This window comes from Anguilla rostrata, chromosome 9 (assembly GCF_018555375.3).
Source record: "Anguilla rostrata isolate EN2019 chromosome 9, ASM1855537v3, whole genome shotgun sequence".
Classification (NCBI taxonomy): domain Eukaryota; kingdom Metazoa; phylum Chordata; class Actinopteri; order Anguilliformes; family Anguillidae; genus Anguilla; species Anguilla rostrata.
Genome location: NC_057941.1, coordinates 25,765,270 through 25,784,467, shown reverse-complemented (window position 1 = coordinate 25,784,467; position 19,198 = coordinate 25,765,270). Strand labels below are relative to the sequence as shown.

The following is a 19,198-nucleotide window of genomic DNA, read 5'->3' as shown; positions in this document are numbered from 1 at the left end:
GCAAAATGTTTTTTTCCCCCCAACCCTTTAGGGGTTGTATTTTCATTTGAAATTATATTTTCAAGATGGTTTTGAGGACCGATACCAGGACAGGCAAATGTAAAAGTTTGAAAAGGTAGTTTATGTAAGCAGTCAAAGAACAGTCATTTTATAATATGGATTACCTTTCTATCTCGAACACATTGGGTTTCATTCAGTTTTTAAAAAGACTGGGCTTTCTTACATTCTCACATGTGAGGGTGGATAAGTACTTTAATATTTATCATATTGTATAAAGTGAGCTTGTGAAGTTGGCTCCAGTTGTAATTATGAAGCAAATTTCATGCTGTCACATTAAATGTTCTAATTCTGTTTCACAAGCGGTGAATGTGGTTTCAGTTTGTCCAGTGTCATGAGCCACGCAGTTCATCCCTAATTTACTTAACATAGTGTATAAATTCTGTTCCAGATTTTAAAAATAGGTAAAATTATAATGGGACCATATAATCAGTGCAATTACAATTATGGAGAAATATTAAAATTACAACTGTACATTGCCAACAATGTTGATATTCTCTTTAGTTACGTGGCAAGGTTCAGGCAATCAAAGAAACTTCAGTGTAGACCACAGCTCAGGCTGTTGTCTTTTAATCATTTGGTTGTTAGGCACCCTTTTTCAGGCTGTCTCACAGAGCAATGGACTATATAAGGGAGATATGAAGGACATTGTGGATGCTGGGTGAATTATTTCAGACTGTCATATGATCACCAGCAATCATCACAACAGTGGAGTTGCTTTCATTTGCTGGCTGCCTTGGACCTCCCGTTTCCTTGGATGAAGGTCAGTGACGTTATCACATTGGCTAGAACGTTCTGTGCTTCATTCTCCTAACTAAAAAAGTCACATGAAAGAATTTCTAAATAACTTTTTCCCTCATTTGATATGTATAGGTAGAGCTTTATCAATGTGGTTTCAACCACTACTCATTCAAAATTTCCAGAAAAAAAGACTGCTGGTTAAAACAAATAGGTGATAAATGTGACATATACATCAAAAAGAAGTTCTTCCTTTTGAAATACTTGAACTATTGTATATTAATTTGTATTTGTTTCCATAATATAACAATATATTTGTACTTTATTTTTAATCTTTGTAACTTAACTGCATACAGATGCCTCACAATATTTGCATTTAAATAATCTTACGCAGAATGACTTGTACAGCGTTAATTCTTTTACATAAAGTCCATTTAAGCAGCTGGGTATTTACTGAAACAATTCAGGTTAGGTATCTTGCTGATGGGTACAATGTCAGCATCTGGGAATCAGACCTAAAATCTTGGAGTTACAAGCCCAGTTCCCTAACCATTATGTTCTTCTGCTACCCATTATAATTTAAAACTTTTTCTTGAAACTTCAAACCAAGTTAATCTGGAAGAGGACACCATGTATAAACATTTGCAACCTTTTTCTGATTTGCATCACATAGCATTACTCCTGAGAAACAGTCACATGTGCATACTGATTAACCATTACTCAGGGAAACGCCAAATTACTGACAGAACACACATTCAAAACACATGTTCACAAACACTTTATCACACACACTGTTGGGACTCTGCCAGTATTTAGCGTCGACCCACCTGCAACATTTACACAATACTGACCACTGTCTGCTGACCGAGAGCAGTGCACCCACAGTGTCTGCTCTCTACGCCCCTGGAGCTCCCGAGTTGCCTGCCACACACCCCTTATTTAGCGACTCCGTTTATCAAACCGCCACATCGCCCCCAGAATTTGACCACACTTCTTTTATGCTGACTCGAAAGAAACAGAGTAGCCACGTGTGTATGAATGTGTGATATAGGAATTTATGCCATAATGACCGTGGTAGTTATGTATTTACAGGATTTGACAGGATAGACTGATTTTTTTATTTTTAACACTAGTGAGTGTGTGCGAAAAACCCTGTACACTACTTCACATTGTATTGTATAGTATTTAGTAAATTATCATGGGCACAGAAGGTATCCGAAGTCCAGCTGTTCCTTAACCAAAACACATGACCTCAGACCAGCTATATCTCAATTAAACCTTTATTCATTGCTATAATATTTCTCGAACATTGTATATTGCATTCCTCGTGGTGGGCATGGAAAGCGAAATAGTTAAATAATTACTTACTTAATAAGCTTGTAATGGCAAACGAGCAGACTTAACACAAACACACAGGTCACCGTATGGAGCTTGAAACGGAGATCGTGCGTAAGAGGAAGGACACCTCAAGTCACACTCCTGACCCAGGATGTGGATTTGTGTTTCCATAGCAAAGCCCACTTTCAGTAAAAAAATGGCCGCCGGTGCAGCGTTTTCTCCGGCTGGAAGCCGTGAGGTGCCGCCCGTCCACGGCCCCGAGTTTCTGTCCGTGAACAGTCCTGACGACGCCTTAAATGCAACGCAAATGGCACCGGGCAATGCTGGCGTACAGTTCAGCCGCTGTTATTCTAAGCTTTGTTCGCTCAGACCCTCCGACAATGCCAGTTTTAAAACTGAACTAAACCTTCTGTTCGATCAGTTAATCTCAGAAAACTATAACACCACCTACTCAAACTGCAACATTGGACCGGAGGTAAGTGAAATCTCATGTACGTGGCAAACCCACAGTTTAATTATGATGATGGTTAGTTAGCTGGTTATACTAATTTCTGAAGAGGTCTAAGTGAACCTGGAGGATAATGGGTTGTTGTGATATTGTCATGTAGATAACTTGTTGCCGTTGTATTACTTTAACAACCCATTATTACGTTTACTGTCCTCCTGAAGTGGATAGTTAGCCACAGGAATTCTGTATTCGAGTTATCCAAGTAGCTATCTAGCTAATTTACCAGTCCAACCACCGCATGGCAGTGTATAATTTAGGTGCACGCTACACTGTGACTGATGGAGTACGTGATGTCAACTTGTCAGGATGTGTGCGCACTGCTCGTCCAAGCCAGCAGACTGGTGCACGTCAGTCAAGAGCACCTTGTCATCAAACTTTGCCAACTTGTCCATCACCTCCTTATCCGGCTTCAGGTAACGTTGAATGTGTTGTGCGGGCATTCTTAACAGAATTATTGTGATTAAGTAAAACATACTGCTAGTTTCTGTTCCAGTTGTTAAAATACAAATGACAAATAACTTTAAAAATGTGTAATGTAAATGTGTCATGTAAATTCTATATTTGTACTGCTGAAGGTGCTGATGGTAGATTTTCAGTACAGCGGTCTAGTTTGGCTGGTCTCTGCACTGATTTAGCATATGGGATGGTAGTTTTGGTGGGTTTTAGAGACCTGTGTGTGGGGTGTCTGCAGGTAATCGTAGATGAGCAGAGTCTGGACTTGCTGGTGTCCTACTCCATTCGGGCTCTGCAGGCCTGCAGCTCCTGGACCCACGCTGAGATCTTACAGGCGCTGGCCGCTCTTGTGTATGCCAACGGCCCCAAATGCCAGAGGGTAATAATGCACAGATATCAGCCGTTCACGCCTTTTTCTTGGTTTCCCTATCTTGTTTTGTGCTAAACCTTCCAATGTGACATACATTTAGCCATAGGTGCAGAGTGGACAGTAATAGGACTTTATATGTTTTTAATCAACTTGTTTAATTCCTAAAGTTAAATTGTGTGTCAGCAAATATTGCTGGCATAAATGCACTTTTGGAATCAGAGCTTTTGAAGAATCCCAAGTTGCAGTCGGCGGGTTGTCACATATTCATGTTTTTCTGTGTGCTCGTGTGTGGTATGTTTGCTTACCGCTAATGCACTGTTCCTCTCCTTCAAACTCCTCAGCACCTCCCAGACTTGCTGGGCCATGGAGGACTCCTGCTGCGGAACAGTGGCCCCAGCCAGCTCGACGTGGAGCTCAGACGTGCAGCTGTGCACTGCATGGCTAACCTGTGCCTTGGGTGAGCTTCCCCACACTCTTTGTGTGTGTGAGGTGCCCAGGGGTTATTTCAGAATTTAATACAGGACAGTATGCTTTGAAACTAGACAGTATGCATTGGAATACATGTATTGGTTGTAAACAGCCTGGTATAAATTAACAGCCTGGTACTGTATACCTTATTCAGGGTGGATATAGCTTTGCTGTATAAATAACAAAAGTCTAAATTCAAGGCTTACTTTTAAATTTGTTTTAAATTTAATTTAAATTTACTAATAAATTTGTTTTATGAACTCAAAAGATAATGTGCTCGCTGTAGTCTAAAAACAACATTGTGAGATGAAATATTTTGTCATTTTGAACCTCAATGAGCACTTTATTCACCTTAAACATTTTTTTAAATCAAGTTGTTTATAAAATTGTTTATGAAATTTACTTTGAACTTTTTGGAAGATAGTGTGTTTTGAGAGTATACTTTCCTCCATCCCAATAGTATCTCCATCCACACTGCATGCTGCTCTTTGTATGTTCTTGAAGCAAAGGCATTTCTTTCTTTATTTAATTCATGCACACACATTGTTGGTCTGCAGAGGTCAAGTCCCAGTGAAATGTAGCCCATAATTGTACACAATGAAGGTCAAATGAATGATGCAGGCTCTCAAATTAAAATTTTAGATGTTGACAGGACATTCATTCTTATAATGTTAGGAAAATCTAGTATTCCACACTGTGTCTTTGTATAATATGGTCTTCTGATCTCTTGTCAGGACTCCTGGCCAACCGTGCCTGGACGAGCCCTACAGAACTATCTGCTTCAGAACGTTCCTTGAGATGATACAATCTCCCAAGCCGTCCAACGTAGATGACATCATCTTTTGCACAGTCAGTGACGTGGCCACACATTCTCATCCCTGGCATTGTTATTCCTTTGCGCTGTGTGTCGTGGAGACTTGCTTGCTTAGAGGCTTGCTTGCTTTCATTCTGCAAATCTGCAGTATATGTGAGGATTCTGACTGTCATGTTTCTTTCTCAGCTATTGCAGAATGCCCTAAAGGGGATGCAGTACTTTCTGAATGGAGGGAAGGGGAAACTTGAGGCAGATGAACAGCTTGGTTCCCTACTGGCTGTGCTCAAGGTACCCATAATGCAACTCACAACCTTTGTGGCAGTAGATTTTCATGTAGTTGATTACTTTAACTCATTAATTTATTTTGAAAGGTCATAATACCAGTTTAATAATTGAAATCTACTTTGAAAACCTCAGGTAATGAAGCCTTTGGTCTGTAGTTGGAACTTCTGGTTGTATATATTTGCTTGTAGTTGGTCAAAGGATAGACTCTTTACACTTCTGTTCTCAAACTACAGAAAGTAAAAGTGGTATTACTATATACAGCCCATATCTGATGCTGCAGCCATTCCTGTTTATTTGTGGAAGTTTCTTGTTAATATGTTTCTTGGAAAATGTATGTCTGAAAGTGGCACTCATTAACACCATCATGCCTTCTTGTAGAAGTACATGTTCTTTGGGTTACCGGGGATGAATTTGGAGATGCCTGCAGTTCTGTACCCCGCACCACTCCCCCAGTATGAGGGTGTCGCTACCACCAAGCCGGAGCCATCACGGGACACACAAACCCAGAACAAGCCGTCAGGGGTACGTGTCCACTTCTTAGAGACGGGTGGCTTCTGAGGGTGGGATGTGGGTGTTGAAGCATCTCCTGGCGGAATTGGTTGTCAATCAGAGGGCCTGGGGGCTGTGTCAATGTCTAATGTCAGCTCCTTTCCCCAGAATAAGAAGCGTAAGCCAGGCGGGCGAAGCAAGAAGACCAAGCCAAAGGGGAGGAGGGAGGAGGAAGGAGAGGGGGAGGGGAGAGAGATGGAGACGGGGCCTGGGTTGGGTCTGGCAAAGGCAGGCGGAGGAGACTCTCAAAGCCATTGGTCACAGACCACCACCCCCACCTCCCCTGGACGCTCCCTTCACCCAGGATCCCCTTTCCCCTCCCTGTACCCCTCCTGGAAGAGGAGCAGCTCAGACTCTGAGTTCTCTGATCCTGAAGGGGGGCTGCAGAGCAAGCTTAGGTACTGAGACGACCAAAACGTTGATCATCAAGCCATTTGCTTCCTGTAAACCACCTTTGTTTCGAGACCGCACCAGTTTAATTTGGTGTTACCCAAAGCTTTGCATAGACTTAACCCATTAACCCTAACCTCAGCAGTATGGTGATGTAGTTAAGTCTGATTGCTTGAGATTTCATTGATTGATTGTTCTCCAAGTTTAGCATGTGGTACTCTTGGTCATTGTTGTGGAATAATTGTTGGATTTTTCTGCCGTTTGTAAACAAAAATCAAGAAACCGCATGCTGACTTACTTTATTTAGCTTCAAATAGTCTATGTGAAATAGTTAACATTAAATTCAGAAACTCAACTTGGTAGTGAGCTAATAGATTGAGAACTATTGTCTAGATGTTCTGTGGACATTGATGGCTGTGGGTTAGCATAAGTGTTGTGCGCACATTGATAGCTGTGGGTTAGTGTAAGGGTTAAGCTAGCTGTCCCTGTTTGGCTCCTGTAGGCTGTACCAGGCCCGTGTGAGGCAGGGGGCGCTGCACTGTTTCCTGTCGGTGGTGAAGTGTGTAGAGAAGAGGGTTCTGTACGGATACTGGTCCTCGTTCGTCCCCGACGCCCCTGGGATTGGTGGGCCGCCTCCCCTCACCCTGCTCACCATCGTCCTTAAGGACCCCTCTCCTAAGGTCAGTACTGTAGTCGCATCTTACCATACGGACAGTACTGCTGTAGAATCGTATCATTCGGTCAGTACTGCTGTATCATTCCCTCCTAAGGTCAGTACTGGAGCAGCATTCTCTCCTTGGGTCTGTACTGCTGGGGCTGCTGTAAAACTCATCTCTGCTGTACATATTTATGCTGAATGTTGAGCTAATTAATTAGGGCCCAGCCATGATTTTGTGGGTCCCCATTCACATGACAAGGGCTCCAGAATCAAATAGGATATGGCACTCATTCATTTAAAATGAGCCTGTTGCTGTCTGTGTATAATTTCTTAAGGTCATATCTTAAGGTTAGCCCTGGGCCTGCTGTGTGCCTCATTATTTGCATAAGTGTGTAGCAGTATTGATGTACATGCTAACTTTTTTGGACCTTTGGCCCCGATCTTCTGGCCCCTCAGGTGCGTGCGGGGGCCCTGCAGTCGCTGTCGGCCCTGCTGGAGGGCTCCCGGCAGTTCTTGTCGGCGGCGGAGGACACCGGGGCCCCACGCCAGGCCTTCACGCCCTTCTCTGCCACGCTGGCGGCCAGTCTGAGGGAGCTGCACCGCGGCCTGCTGCTGGCGCTGATGGCCGAGTCCTCCTCTCAGACCCTCACTCAGGTCATCAAGGTATTACTGCATCTCGCATGCGCCCACACATAGTCGTACAGGCACACACGCGCACACACACACACACACACACACACACACACACACACACACGTACACGTACAAGCACACACGCACTCGCACACACAAACACGCATATAGACACCAAGCACACGCACTCACACACTCATACGCATACACACACATGCATGCATATACGCACACTTGCACGTATGCACACGTACATGTTACGACTTCATAAAGTACTGAATTTGGCAGTAAAGGGGAAGTTTCTTTTCATTACTGATGGTTCTCTGATGGTGTCACTGGTACAGTTCCTTCAGTTAAAAAGAATGTAATGGCTCACAAAGAAATGTGCACCCCTCACATTGTGTGGTGTGTCTACAGCCTATTGAAATATTAAAACACGCATTTAAAAATGATCCCTGATTTTGCACCATGAACTTCAGAAGATTCAGTTTTAAGCATAGCTGGGCGATATGGTCATACCCAGTACAGTGTTTGATAACGTCATGGTGATTCACAGTGCGATGCTCTCATTGGCTCTTCCGGTTATGTGCTGCCCTTTCTCCGCAGTGCCTGGCCCATCTGGTGTCCAGCGTGCCGTACGGCCGCCTCCGGCCCGGCCTGCTCAGCCCCCTGTGGAAGCAGATTCGGCCCTACGTTCGGCACAGAGGTGAGGGTTCTGGTCTGGGACGCCCCGCCTCCCCTCCGGCCTCCTCCGTTTCAGTTCCGGCTCGTTTCACAAAAATACATTGCCCCTTTGTGAGCGCGACTCCAATCTCAGCTCTCTGGCTCCAATCAGTGTTTAGTACATCACAGCTGTACGAAACACTGTTTCCCATAGTGCTTTGGGTGCCTGGCTGTACTCTTGCTGAAGGGATGCTGTGAAAGTAGTGCCCCAGTAGAAAGACACTTCCTCTCACATGAGCTAAGTTGGGCCACAAATCTGAAAGATCCTTCATTCAACCTCCTTACCTGGAGCAAGTGGTGGTTTGCCCAGAGATCTGTAGTGATGAAGGGAAGAGGGCATTTGATTGGGCAGGACAGGAGTCAGATTGGGCGGAGTCTGAAATGCGACCCATCGCTTATTAACCTTTCCTCTTCTCTTCCCAAACCCCGCCCTCGAGCAGACGTGAACGTGCGGGTGTCGAGCCTCACCCTGCTGGGGGCCATCCTCTCCACTCAGGCGCCCCTCCCTGAGGTCCAGCTGCTCCTGCGGCAGCCCGGAAACTACAGGGGGGCGGGCGAGGGGGGCGGGAGCGAGGGGGCCACGCCCCAGGAGCCGCTGAGCTGGAGGAACACCCCCAGGAGGGACTGCTGCCCGCCTTCCCCCGGGGCCCTGGCGGAGGGGGACGCCGGGGGCCCACCGGCAGAGCCCTGCTGGCTGCTGCAGCTGTGCGTGTCGTTGGTCACGCTGCCCCGCGAGGACCCCTACTCTGACAGCGACAAGGGCACCGGCTCCTCGGGCTCCCTGGAACCCTCCCCGGTCCGGCTGGAGGCCCTACAGGTGAGAGGAGAAGCAGAGCCTCGATATTGACTAACAGGGGCAGAGAAATAGTTACTGCGTTTGAAAAGAGTTTGAAAACTGAAGACAGTAATAACATGAACCTTTATTCCTTTCACAACTTTGTTTAATGAAAGTGCTCTGCAAGCTTGCTCAGAAAATAAAGGTCAAGGTAAATTTGTGGCAGATAATGGGGTGTATTTTTTTTACACTGAGAGTTTTCGAAGCGTGGAACAGCTTGCGAGGTCATGGAGTAGAGACAGGGACGCTAATGGTGTTCAGACATGCAGTGGTAGATACTCCAGTCTGCAGATAAATGAGGGATATAGATGGGTGGAGTGTCCTGGTCTTACTTTATTATATACAAAAGCCAAGCAATCGCCCTTGGAAGTGGGCAGTACTCTTTTCTGATTGTCACGGTGCGTGTCCGTGGTCAGGTGCTGGCGGTTATATTACATTTATTTGACAGCCGCTTTTATCCAAAGCGACGTACAACAAGTGCATACCAAAGGTCATTGGAACAACTACAAAGCACAGGTTCGATAAGAGGTACAATACTCATTATGTAACAGTTATCCAAAGCCATGAACACATTAAGTCCATTTCACGCAGTAAGCATAGGCTAGGTCAAAAAGTTATGGTAAGTCAAACTAGGAGGCGTGACGAGGAGCTACAACATCAAGATAACGATAAGTGCAATAGAAGTGTTGGATGAAAGTGCTAGAGGAACAAGATGGAAGGATACAAGTCATAAGAGCAATCCTAGATTGAGAGTGCGCTATAGAGTAGTGATAGTCCAGGTACAGTCTGAAGAGATGCGTCTTCAGACCACAGCAGAAAATAGGCAGGGACTGAGTGGTTCATATAGAAATGTGGACTGTCGGTTGTCTGACCGTTGTGGTCTTTAAGTCACACAGTGTGTGTTCGTGCTCAGGTTCTGGAGGTTGTGGTCTCTAAGTCACACAGTGTGTGTTCGTGCTCAGGTTCTGGAGGTTGTGGTCTGTCAGTCACACAGTGTGTCTGTGTGCTCAGGTTCTGGTGGTTGTGGTCTCTAAGTCACACAGTGTGTGTTCGTGCTCAGGTTCTGGCGGTTGTGGTCTGTAAGTCACACAGTGTGTGTTCGTGCTCAGGTTCTGGCGGTTGTGGTCTCTAAGTCACACAGTGTGTGTTCATGCTCAGGTTCTGGCAGTTGTGGTCTGTCAGTCACACAGTGTGTCTGTGTGCTCAGGTGCTGGCTCACCTGGTGAAGGGCTACTTCACGCTGGTGCAGGGGTCCCTGCTGGAGCTGGCCGAGGTTAGCGCCCGCTGCCTCAGAGAGCCTGACCCATCTGTACAGCTGCACGGGGCCAAGGTGAGACTGCTCTGCAGTACACACGTATGCACATGCACACGCACACGAACACGCACGTGCACACACATACACATGTATGCACATGCACGTATACACGCGCGCGCACACACACACACACACATGCACACGCTCTTACACACGCGCACGCACAAACACAGACACCTCTGAGACACACTCACAGGCACACGCTCCTCTCACACACGTATACATGCACACAGACACACTCCTGTCAGGCAGCACAGTTTACAAGCTCGCGTGTGTTCTCAGCTCCTGGAGGAGCTGGGTTCTGGAATCATCCAGCAGCACAGAGCTGACTCCAGCGTGCCGCAGAGCTGCAGGGTGCCCCTGGGACAGGTGAGTCAGAGCTGGGCTCCGCTGCCGCCCGCCCGTCCGTCCGTCCGTCCGTCCGTCTGTCTGTCCATTTGCCCCCGCGCCCGGTGTACAGCTGCAGGCCACGCCCCCGCTCATTCTCTGCTGAAGAGCTGTTTCTCTCACAGTGTGGTGCGTTTTTATTCATTTACAGTGTTTTTGCCCACCAAAGCCTTTATTCTCCTTGTCTTGTTTTTGAAAACGTACCACACAGATCGTACTGTATGTGTGTGACACTGAGTGTGTGGGTCGGTTGTGATGGTACTGCATGTATGACTGTGTGTGGTTCTGAATGCGGGGGTCTGTTCTGATGGTACTGCGTGTATGACTGTGTGTGGTTCTGAATGCGTGGGTCTGTTGTGATGGTACTGTGTATGTGACCGTGTGTGTTTCTGAATGCGTGGGTCTGTTCTGATGGTATTGTGTACTGTGTATTTGACCGTGTGTGTTTCTGAATGTGTGAGTCATTTTTGATGGTACTGTGTGTATGACCGTGTGTGGTTGTGTATGTGTGGGTCTGTTGTGATGGTACTGTGTGTATGACTGTGTGTGGTTGTGTATGTGTGGGTCTGTTGTGATGGTACTGTGTGTGTGACCGTGTGTGGTTCTGTATGTGTGCGTTAGTTTTAATGGTACTGTGTGTATGACCGTGTGTTGGTTCTGTATGTGTGCGTTAGTTGTGATGGTATAGTGTGTATGACCATGTGTGGTTCTGTATGTGTGCGTTAGTTTTAATGGTACTGTGTGTATGACCGTGTATGGTTGTGTATGTGTGCGTTAGTTTTGATGGTTGTGTGTGTATGACCGTGTGTGGTTGTGTATGTGTGACTCAGTGCTGATTGGAGTGCTCTGTGCTGCAGGTGGTTCAGTTCTGGTCAGAGGTGCTGAGTGGGCCGCTGACCGGAGCTCTGCAGAGCGAGAAGCACCCCACCCTGCAGACCAGCGCCTGTGATACCCTGTCCTCCATCCTGCCCCAGGCCTTCAGCCAGCTGCCGGTCAGAGCGCTAGTATACACACACATATACACACTTATACACACACACACACACGTACATACATGCATACACGCACACACATGCACATATACACACATACTCGGACATGAACACACACATACGGGTATACACCCACGCGCATAGACACACATATACATATATACACACACACAGATGACATATAAACATGTGCACATGCACACTTACACACACACACACACACACATACACACGCACGCACACAGAACTGACAGTCCCATTAGAAATGTGCGCTTGTGTGTTGCTGCAGGATAAGAGCCAAATGCTGTGTCTGACCGTACTGCTGGGCCTGACGTACAGTGAGAACTCTCTGGTGAAAGCAGCAGCAGTCAGAGCCTTGGGGGTCTACATCCTGTTCCCCAGCCTCCGGGAGGTACGGCCATTTTACCTGCATTTTACCTGCATTAGCACTGGTACATGTACAACTTCACACCTCACACATAACTGACCTGATCCAGGTAAAAGAAGTGTGAAAAATGTAGTTCTTTGGTCCTTAGATCAGGGGTTTTTAAGTCTCAAATCAGCAATTAATTCCCAGCCACAAAGTCGGGAGTGGTGAGTATACACTGGAGGAAACTGCTGGAATTGAGTCATGAAATGCTGAGTAACAATGAAAACAGTTGGCATTGCGGCCCCCCAGGACCCAGGGAGCAGACACCTGCCCGAAATTTCCTGATCTTCTCTCTCTTTCTGTCTCTCTCCCTCTTGCTGCCTTTCTCTCTCCCCCTGTGCAGGACGTCATGTTTGTGGCTGACACGGCCAATGCCATCCTCACCTGCCTGGATGACCGCTCGCCCAACGTGCGTGCCAAGGCGGCCTGGTCACTAGGAAACCTGACGGACACGCTCACCATCAACATGTTAGTGCCCGTGCGCACGTGCGCTCATCTCCCCGCCTATCATAATCTCCGGACACGCCCCCTGCGTTACAGTACTTTCATGTGTCAGGAGCACTTATAACGCACAGAGCCAGAGGCGTTGCCTGGCCCTGTTCTCACATACAGCCTGATACATACATAATTACCTGCCTGTGTTCTCTGGCTCTTCCCCACACACACACACACACACACACAGCAGAGTACGGGGCTCAGTTCTGATTTTCAAATGGGGAAATGAGTCGACGATTTTGTGTCCTGAACCGACTGAATTGAAAGGGACCTGAGCCCAAACCCTGGGGTGTAGATGGTCCTGGTGCTGACCGGGCCTGCTGACCGTGTCCTCTGCCCCCCTCTTCGCTTAGGGAATCTCCGGGACGGGACTTCCAGGAGGAGTTCTCCGACCTGCTGCTGCTGAAGATGCTGTGTTCGGCCACCCGAGCCTCGGGGGACAAGGACAGGGTGAGTGACGGCGGGAGCCATTCACGAGCTCAAGGAGCTTTTCTCCAGCAAGTTTTTATGCTGCCAATTTTCATATCATTTAGAATTGCCACTCAATCAGTCAATCAGTCAATCTTTATTGTGCCCTTGGAGCAATTTGATTGCAGCCGTGCTAAAACAGGTCTGCAGGAGTACACATATAATAAGACTAGATTCCATTCAGTTATTACCTTTTCAAATGAGAACTGTCAGAACAGTCGTACTTCTCAGCCCATGTCCAAAGGCGCTCTCTGAATGGCTGAGAGTCGTGCTGCGGTCCCGCCCCCTCCTCAGGTGAAGAGCAACGCGGGACGAGCATTGGGGAACCTGCTGCACTTCCTGCAGCCGGCCCACCTGGCCCGGCCCGGGTTCGAGCAGCCGCTGGAGGAGGCCGTGCGGGCGCTCATCGGCACGGTGCGCGGCGACGCCACCATGAAGGTGCGCTGGAATGCCTGCTACGCCCTGGGGAACGCCTTCAGGAACCCCGCCCTCCCTCTCGGTGAGCGTGACAGGCCCCGCCCCCCGGTCCCGCCTCCGCCTCGGCAGCCTTATCAGTTACTCAATCGTTTATTTGATATTGTGTTTTTTGGGAGACTACATGAGCTACGTCTGCCTACTGCACTCTGTATCTTTGATCCAAAAGTTTTACAGTGGTGCAGTATGGGAGGGAAGCTCAACGTTTGTATATATAGCTGTTTATAGCAAGAATTACACAAGAATAATTGGGTGAGAAACCGGCATACAGACCGGCCCTCCAGGAATTCTTCCTGCTTTAATCGGCATTTCTTTAAAGACACTGAACCGGCAAAAGGAATCTTGGCAGGAAGCTTTGCAGAAAAGCCTTTAAATTATTCACACCCCTTAATTTTCATATTTTATCTGGCTTGGCTGAACACAGTTAACCCCCTAATATTGAATTAACTCAAATTAAATGATTTGATTCAGTTTGATCAGTGATTCAGGAAGCTGTATTAGGGGGTGGTATGAGAGAAAAAATAAAGTCACACTCACAGACACACACACAGACACACAAACGCATACATAATTTACATATTTGTCCAATACATTTCACAGCAGACCTGGGACTACATTTACATTACAGGCATTTGGCAGACGCTCTTATCCAGAGCGACGTACAACAAAGTATATAACCATAACCAGGAACAAGTATGACGAAACCCCTAGAGAGAAGTACCGGTCCAACTAAAATCAGACTAAAATCCCCACAAAAAGCATGCAGAATCTCCCCCAGGAGCATGAAGGAAGAAGCCATTGGAGGAAACCGACCGATCCTTCTCTGGCGTTGGCTCTGTAATTAGTGCCCATCACTGTCAATCCCCTGGGGTTACGCCGCCTTTACGTGTTTTCCCGCCTGTTTCCCAGGCTCCGCCCCCTGGACGGCGGACGCGTACTCGGCCCTGTGCAGCGCGGTCACTTCCTGCCGGAACTTCAAGGTGAGGATCAAGTCGGCGGCGGCCCTGTCGGCGCCGGCCGCGCGTGATCGCTACGGCGACGCGGCGCAGTTCCGGGAGGTGTGGCGGGCCCTGTCCCAGGCGCTGGAGCGGAGCGAGGAGGCCGAGGACTTCCTGGAGTACCGCTACTGCGCCAGCCTGCGCGCCCAGCTCTGCCGCGCCCTCATGCACCTGCTGTCCCTCTGCCAGCCGCCCGACCTGCCCGCGCTCGCCGCCTCCCTGGCGGGGGAGCCCGGGGAGGCCGTTCAGGGCCACCTGGTGCGCTACCACACGGGCGGCGGGGAGGGGGAGGAGGCCGGGGACTGTCCCGACCCGGCGGAGAGGCTGAGGGAGCTGGGGGCGACGCTCGACCAGCTTAAAGGCCTGCCTGCGGGCTCGCCCGATGCCCGGGACGCCCGGGACGCCCTCAGCGCCGTGGTGGGCTTCCTGGAGGACGTGCTGAAGAGGTGCGAAGAGCTGAAAGAGCCTTCAGCCTGAGCGCTTGCACAAACCGCACAGCCATGGGGCTCCGCGCAGGCAGGGCACAGCTAACGTGCTAACGTGCTAACATGCCTATGTGCTAACGTGCCCTGGCCAGGAGCCAGTGAGGCTCTGCGGGATGCTGGATTCTGGACAGTAAACAGCAGTCCTGCAGTCCTAATGGAGTGTTTTAATGATAAAATTTTCAATTTAATGAAAAAGTAAAGAATACTCTCAATTAATTAAATTCAGGTAAGACCTGAGGAGTGTCTACCACTAGTTCATACTGATTCCTGTGGACTAGACTCTCACAGTTCTTCCATTCCTATTTGTCATATGTTCCATTCTGGCTGAATGAACTTCCTCCATCTTATGTTAGAGCTGGATGATGATGTGCACACTAGCTTTAATGAACCACACAGAACCAGGATACAGGAAACCCCTTAGGCTCGGAGTGCACAAACAAGGAATAGGTTTTTATCTTCCTGCTGTTATTAAAAAATTTGAACTTTGAAAAATGTTGGTTTGCAGAAATTTGTGATGCACATCTTGACCAGCAGGCGGTGGTAAATGACCAAATATATTGGAACACAAATTATACATCTGTGGGAGTGAGAAACAAACAGTCTGGTGCCATTCCCTTTCTACAAAGACGTTCTGCACAGTGAGCCTAAATATTGAAGTCATAGTGACCCCCTTTTATTTCACAGACCCATCAATGCTAATGCCAGCCCTTCCAGTGTTGGTAGAAATTTTACAGAGGGAGAGGCTGCTAGTCTCTTCTGAGATGGTCTGAGCACAACATGGGTGCATCCTTACAGCACAGATGGTGCTGTAAATGTTTATTGAAGCACAAATATCACATTTAAAAATGTACCTTTAATGTCCATTTTTAGGTTTTGAAGAAATGTAAATTTTGCTCAAAGACTTCATTAAAGAACAAAATAAAATGAAAATGTGAGACAAACAGTAAATAATCAATGAGACTAATACCGTCTCATGTATTGGTAATGCTGTGAAGGTGGACCAGCAATACTTCACCGATGGGTAGCTGCGTACATGAGAAGGAAAATGAGTTATGAAATAAGAGTGCCACTCATAACAAGAAAACAGACCAGCTGGCGAGCAGCGAGCAGGGTGGGAAACCGAGATGGCGATAACCGCGGAGACAAAGCGCGGGGGAGTGAGAGATGAGCAGGCTGCTGACGCCTCGGCGAAGCCTGGCTGTCTGCACCGCCATTGAGAAACACTTGAGAAATGCGGCAGGTTATCTAGGCCAGTGGTAACCGACCCTGTTCCTGGAGATCTGCCATCCTGTTTGTTTTCATTTTAATCCTAATTTGACATACTTGGCTCTACTAATTAGCAGCTCAAAAAGACCTCTAGCTGTCGAGTGGAGTGTGTTAGGGTCAGAGTGAAAACCTAAGGGGAGGGTAGATCTCCAGGAACAGGGTTGGTTACCGCTGATCTAGGCCATTTAAGTTTCAGAAGTTGAAATGATAATAGATTTTTTAGGCCATATTAGAAATGACTGAATAAACTGAATTGTACTGACTAAAACCTGATGTGGAGCTTGATGAACTTGGATTGGAATTGCAATGGTACATTTCATATGTCAAGTGCTTCCTCTGGCCTCTATTACATCATAGGGGTCCTTGGTCTTGTGGGTATTTCACAAAGTGGCATAAAGGAATTCATCTGCCTATTTTTGGAAATATGTGCAATTGGATGAAGTCTGTTTGGAGGAGAGAGCCTAATATCGGCTGGTTTTTGTTTTCAAGGTAACTGTGTAATCAGCTGATTTCATTGATTGATTAAGTCCTGAGTAACAACAAAAATCCATCTCACTATGTGGCTCTCCAGGACCAGGGATAGGGGTTCCTGTTATACCATGAAGTTGTTGATGCATTTATTGTGCAATACTATTCCAGTCACTGGTGCCCATTTTGAAGTTATCTCTGCAAAATGTTCAGTAAATTGAAAGAAATATACCCAATATACCATCAGACGTGGTACCCAAACTACCAATTTCGGTTGAAAGGTACGTAGCATTTCTTCAAATAGGCATGTCCTTGCTAAATTAGCTTGCCTTTTTATGGGTCAGCCACAAGAGGGCAGGCTTGGCTGACACAATCCCAGTTACTCTATTGATAACTTCCTGTAGAGTCTGAAACCAGTGAAGGTAAGAGCTAGTTTCTACATTGGCAAATCCTGCAAGCTTTATGTGTCACAGATCTGAAGTTAGCAGTAAAATGACAAAGCGCTGTCAATATATTTACCCTTGAACATTTCTGTGTACATTTTCATAGAAACCCCAGAACTGTGGTTGAATTAGTTTCTCTCTCCATATCTGCACCAAGGCAGAAAATAAAACAGCATTAGTTTTTAAAAAAAACTGCCCCGTATAAAACAGGCTTGTTTCTGGTCATAAACATGCCAATAGCCGGTTATTGTGCACCATTAAATTATATTGTGGTTCTCGATTCTGTTCTGCCCGGGACACTGTGCGATTCTGGATAAACACCCGAGTGTTACTCATCGCGCGCCTCCCGGAATAATAGCCCCGCTTCAGAACGCGTCTCCGTGCCGGACTCTGTTTTTTAGCTTCCACTGCCCTCACTCTCCGCCCCCATTAGTCCTCTATCTAATCGCCCTGATTCCAATACCCACTGCGCCCCGGCAGCCAGCGGCTTTTGTTCTTTTACAGCCCCCGGCGGTGTGATAAGATGTGCCGTGTTGTGATCGTGTTCTTTTCCCCATCCTCAGGGTTATGTAAGTTGATAATGCCGTGGCGTAAACCTGCTCGGTGTATATGGAGCGTCTCTTTGTGAGTCACCCCCCCTTACCTCCTTTCCTATTGCAGTCATATGGATGCAGGTATTGCTTTGAGCTGATAAGCCCGTCCCCCGTACCATATTTCCATCATTGCGCTTGCACCAAGGACAGCTTTAAACTTAGCACGATACAGAGTGAAATGGTTTTTTTTTTTTTTAATAGCTGTTAGTATACATGTTTATTTGTGATGGAAGTTGTGATGAAATAGCGAGGCCTTCAGGACCGGAGAATGGAAATATTAATTTCAGTCTGCAGGTCGCTTAGATGCTTTGGTTATTTACACTGGGGAACCTGTAATTCATATTGAAAAATAGACACAGGCTGGTCCATCTGCTTGATCTATTTGCTATGTTGAAGTATTCAGGCCTATAATAACTTGCAATCTTATAAATATGAAATATGAGATTAATTGGAAAAAATATCTTGTGCATGTGCAGTCATGGTGGGAATAATGAGTGTGTGCATGCATGCGTAAGTGTGTGTGTGTGTGTGTGTGTGTATATATAAATTCTCACGACAATGAGCCAAGACCTTTGGTTACCTGGAATTGCTTTAATGCGCATCAATACTTCTTGCAAACCTGGAGCAGGTAATTCTGGTAACCAGCGAGTAACCAGTGAGCCGGCAGTCCACTATGAGCAGCTGGAAAGGGATTCCCCCTGGACCCAACTGGAGTTAAAGATTATCCTGCTGCTTGTGTCGATATCGCTGGAGAGGTACTGGTGCCACGGCGGGGGAAAGTGGTGTGAGGACTGGGTGAAGGTGCACACAATCAGATGTAGGGGTTGATTAAGCAACCAGGCATGGAAAGCCAGTTTTATGGCAAATCGGTCCAGACATCCGGATTAATTCTCCTGTTTCTTTTCTCTTTTTACGTCCCATGGGATCTTGAAAAACCAGTGTGAGGGAGGTCATCACAGTGACCCTATTCCTGTGCTTGGAATTTATATTTTAGTCCACATGGAAGAGTGCTCCCTACTGGTCAGCCAGCACCTCTTCAGGCACCGACCTGGTTATCTCAAGAGCTCTCCTATAAAAATACTATTCAAGCCCACATCTGCTTCAGCAGCTTGACACGAGAAGGCTACAGGGCAGTACGATTGTTGTCACGTATCTGCCTTGGTGTTTGTGACCGATGTCACCTGAGCTAACGAACAATTTTGCGTGAGGAGAAGTTGTGCTGTGACGCTTAGCGCCTGCTCACGTGGACCTCTACGCTTCCCATGAGGCCTTGGGGGGTGCTGTGCCCTTGTGCTGAGAACCGCAAGGCCCTGTGACCGTCACGCCTGGGCCGTTTCGGGCAGCCCCGAGAGCCATTTGTTTGAATTGGTTTCCTTGGAATGAAGGGAGGGCAGTGATTCAGTGCGGTTAATTGCCCGGCTTCGTAATGGCGGTGCTGCAGGAAGTCTCGGAGCCTGACCCGTCCCGCGGTCTCATGCTGGAGAGGGGACGCGCCGCAGCGGTCCGGCGGCTCGGCGCGGAGAACGCGGACGCACGTTCGCGATTCGTATCCGCACCAGTCGAAC

At 47.3% G+C, this 19,198-nt stretch overlaps 1 protein-coding gene across 1 annotated transcript; it reads left to right on the top strand.

Moving 5' to 3' along the window:
• Positions 1–1,919: 1,919 nt before the first annotated feature.
• heatr6 (HEAT repeat containing 6) lies at positions 1,920–15,355 on the top strand. Its single transcript, XM_064351357.1, has 20 exons — positions 1,920–2,608; positions 2,947–3,054; positions 3,333–3,473; positions 3,806–3,921; positions 4,667–4,781; positions 4,933–5,034; positions 5,410–5,553; positions 5,689–5,978; positions 6,473–6,650; positions 7,085–7,291; positions 7,868–7,967; positions 8,425–8,801; positions 10,027–10,149; positions 10,417–10,503; positions 11,379–11,513; positions 11,803–11,925; positions 12,287–12,411; positions 12,792–12,888; positions 13,201–13,405; positions 14,290–15,355. Exons 1-20 carry the CDS (start codon positions 2,285–2,287, stop codon positions 14,853–14,855), a joined length of 3,663 nt encoding a protein of 1,220 aa, XP_064207427.1. The 5' UTR covers positions 1,920–2,284; the 3' UTR covers positions 14,856–15,355.
• The last annotated feature ends 3,843 nt before the right edge of the window (positions 15,356–19,198 follow it).

What these genes read in the sequence shown, in the direction of transcription:
- heatr6 (XM_064351357.1), top strand. Translation starts at nt 2,285, where the DNA reads ATGTGGATTTGTGTTTCCATAGCAAAGCCCACTTTCAGTAAAAAAATG. An exon ending in TACAGCTGCACGGGGCCAAG is followed by an intron (nt 10,150 to 10,416) that starts GTGAGACTGCTC and finishes GTGTGTTCTCAG; the next exon opens with CTCCTGGAGGAGCTGGGTTC. An exon ending in GACACGCTCACCATCAACAT is followed by an intron (nt 12,412 to 12,791) that starts GTTAGTGCCCGT and finishes CTCTTCGCTTAG; the next exon opens with GGAATCTCCGGGACGGGACT.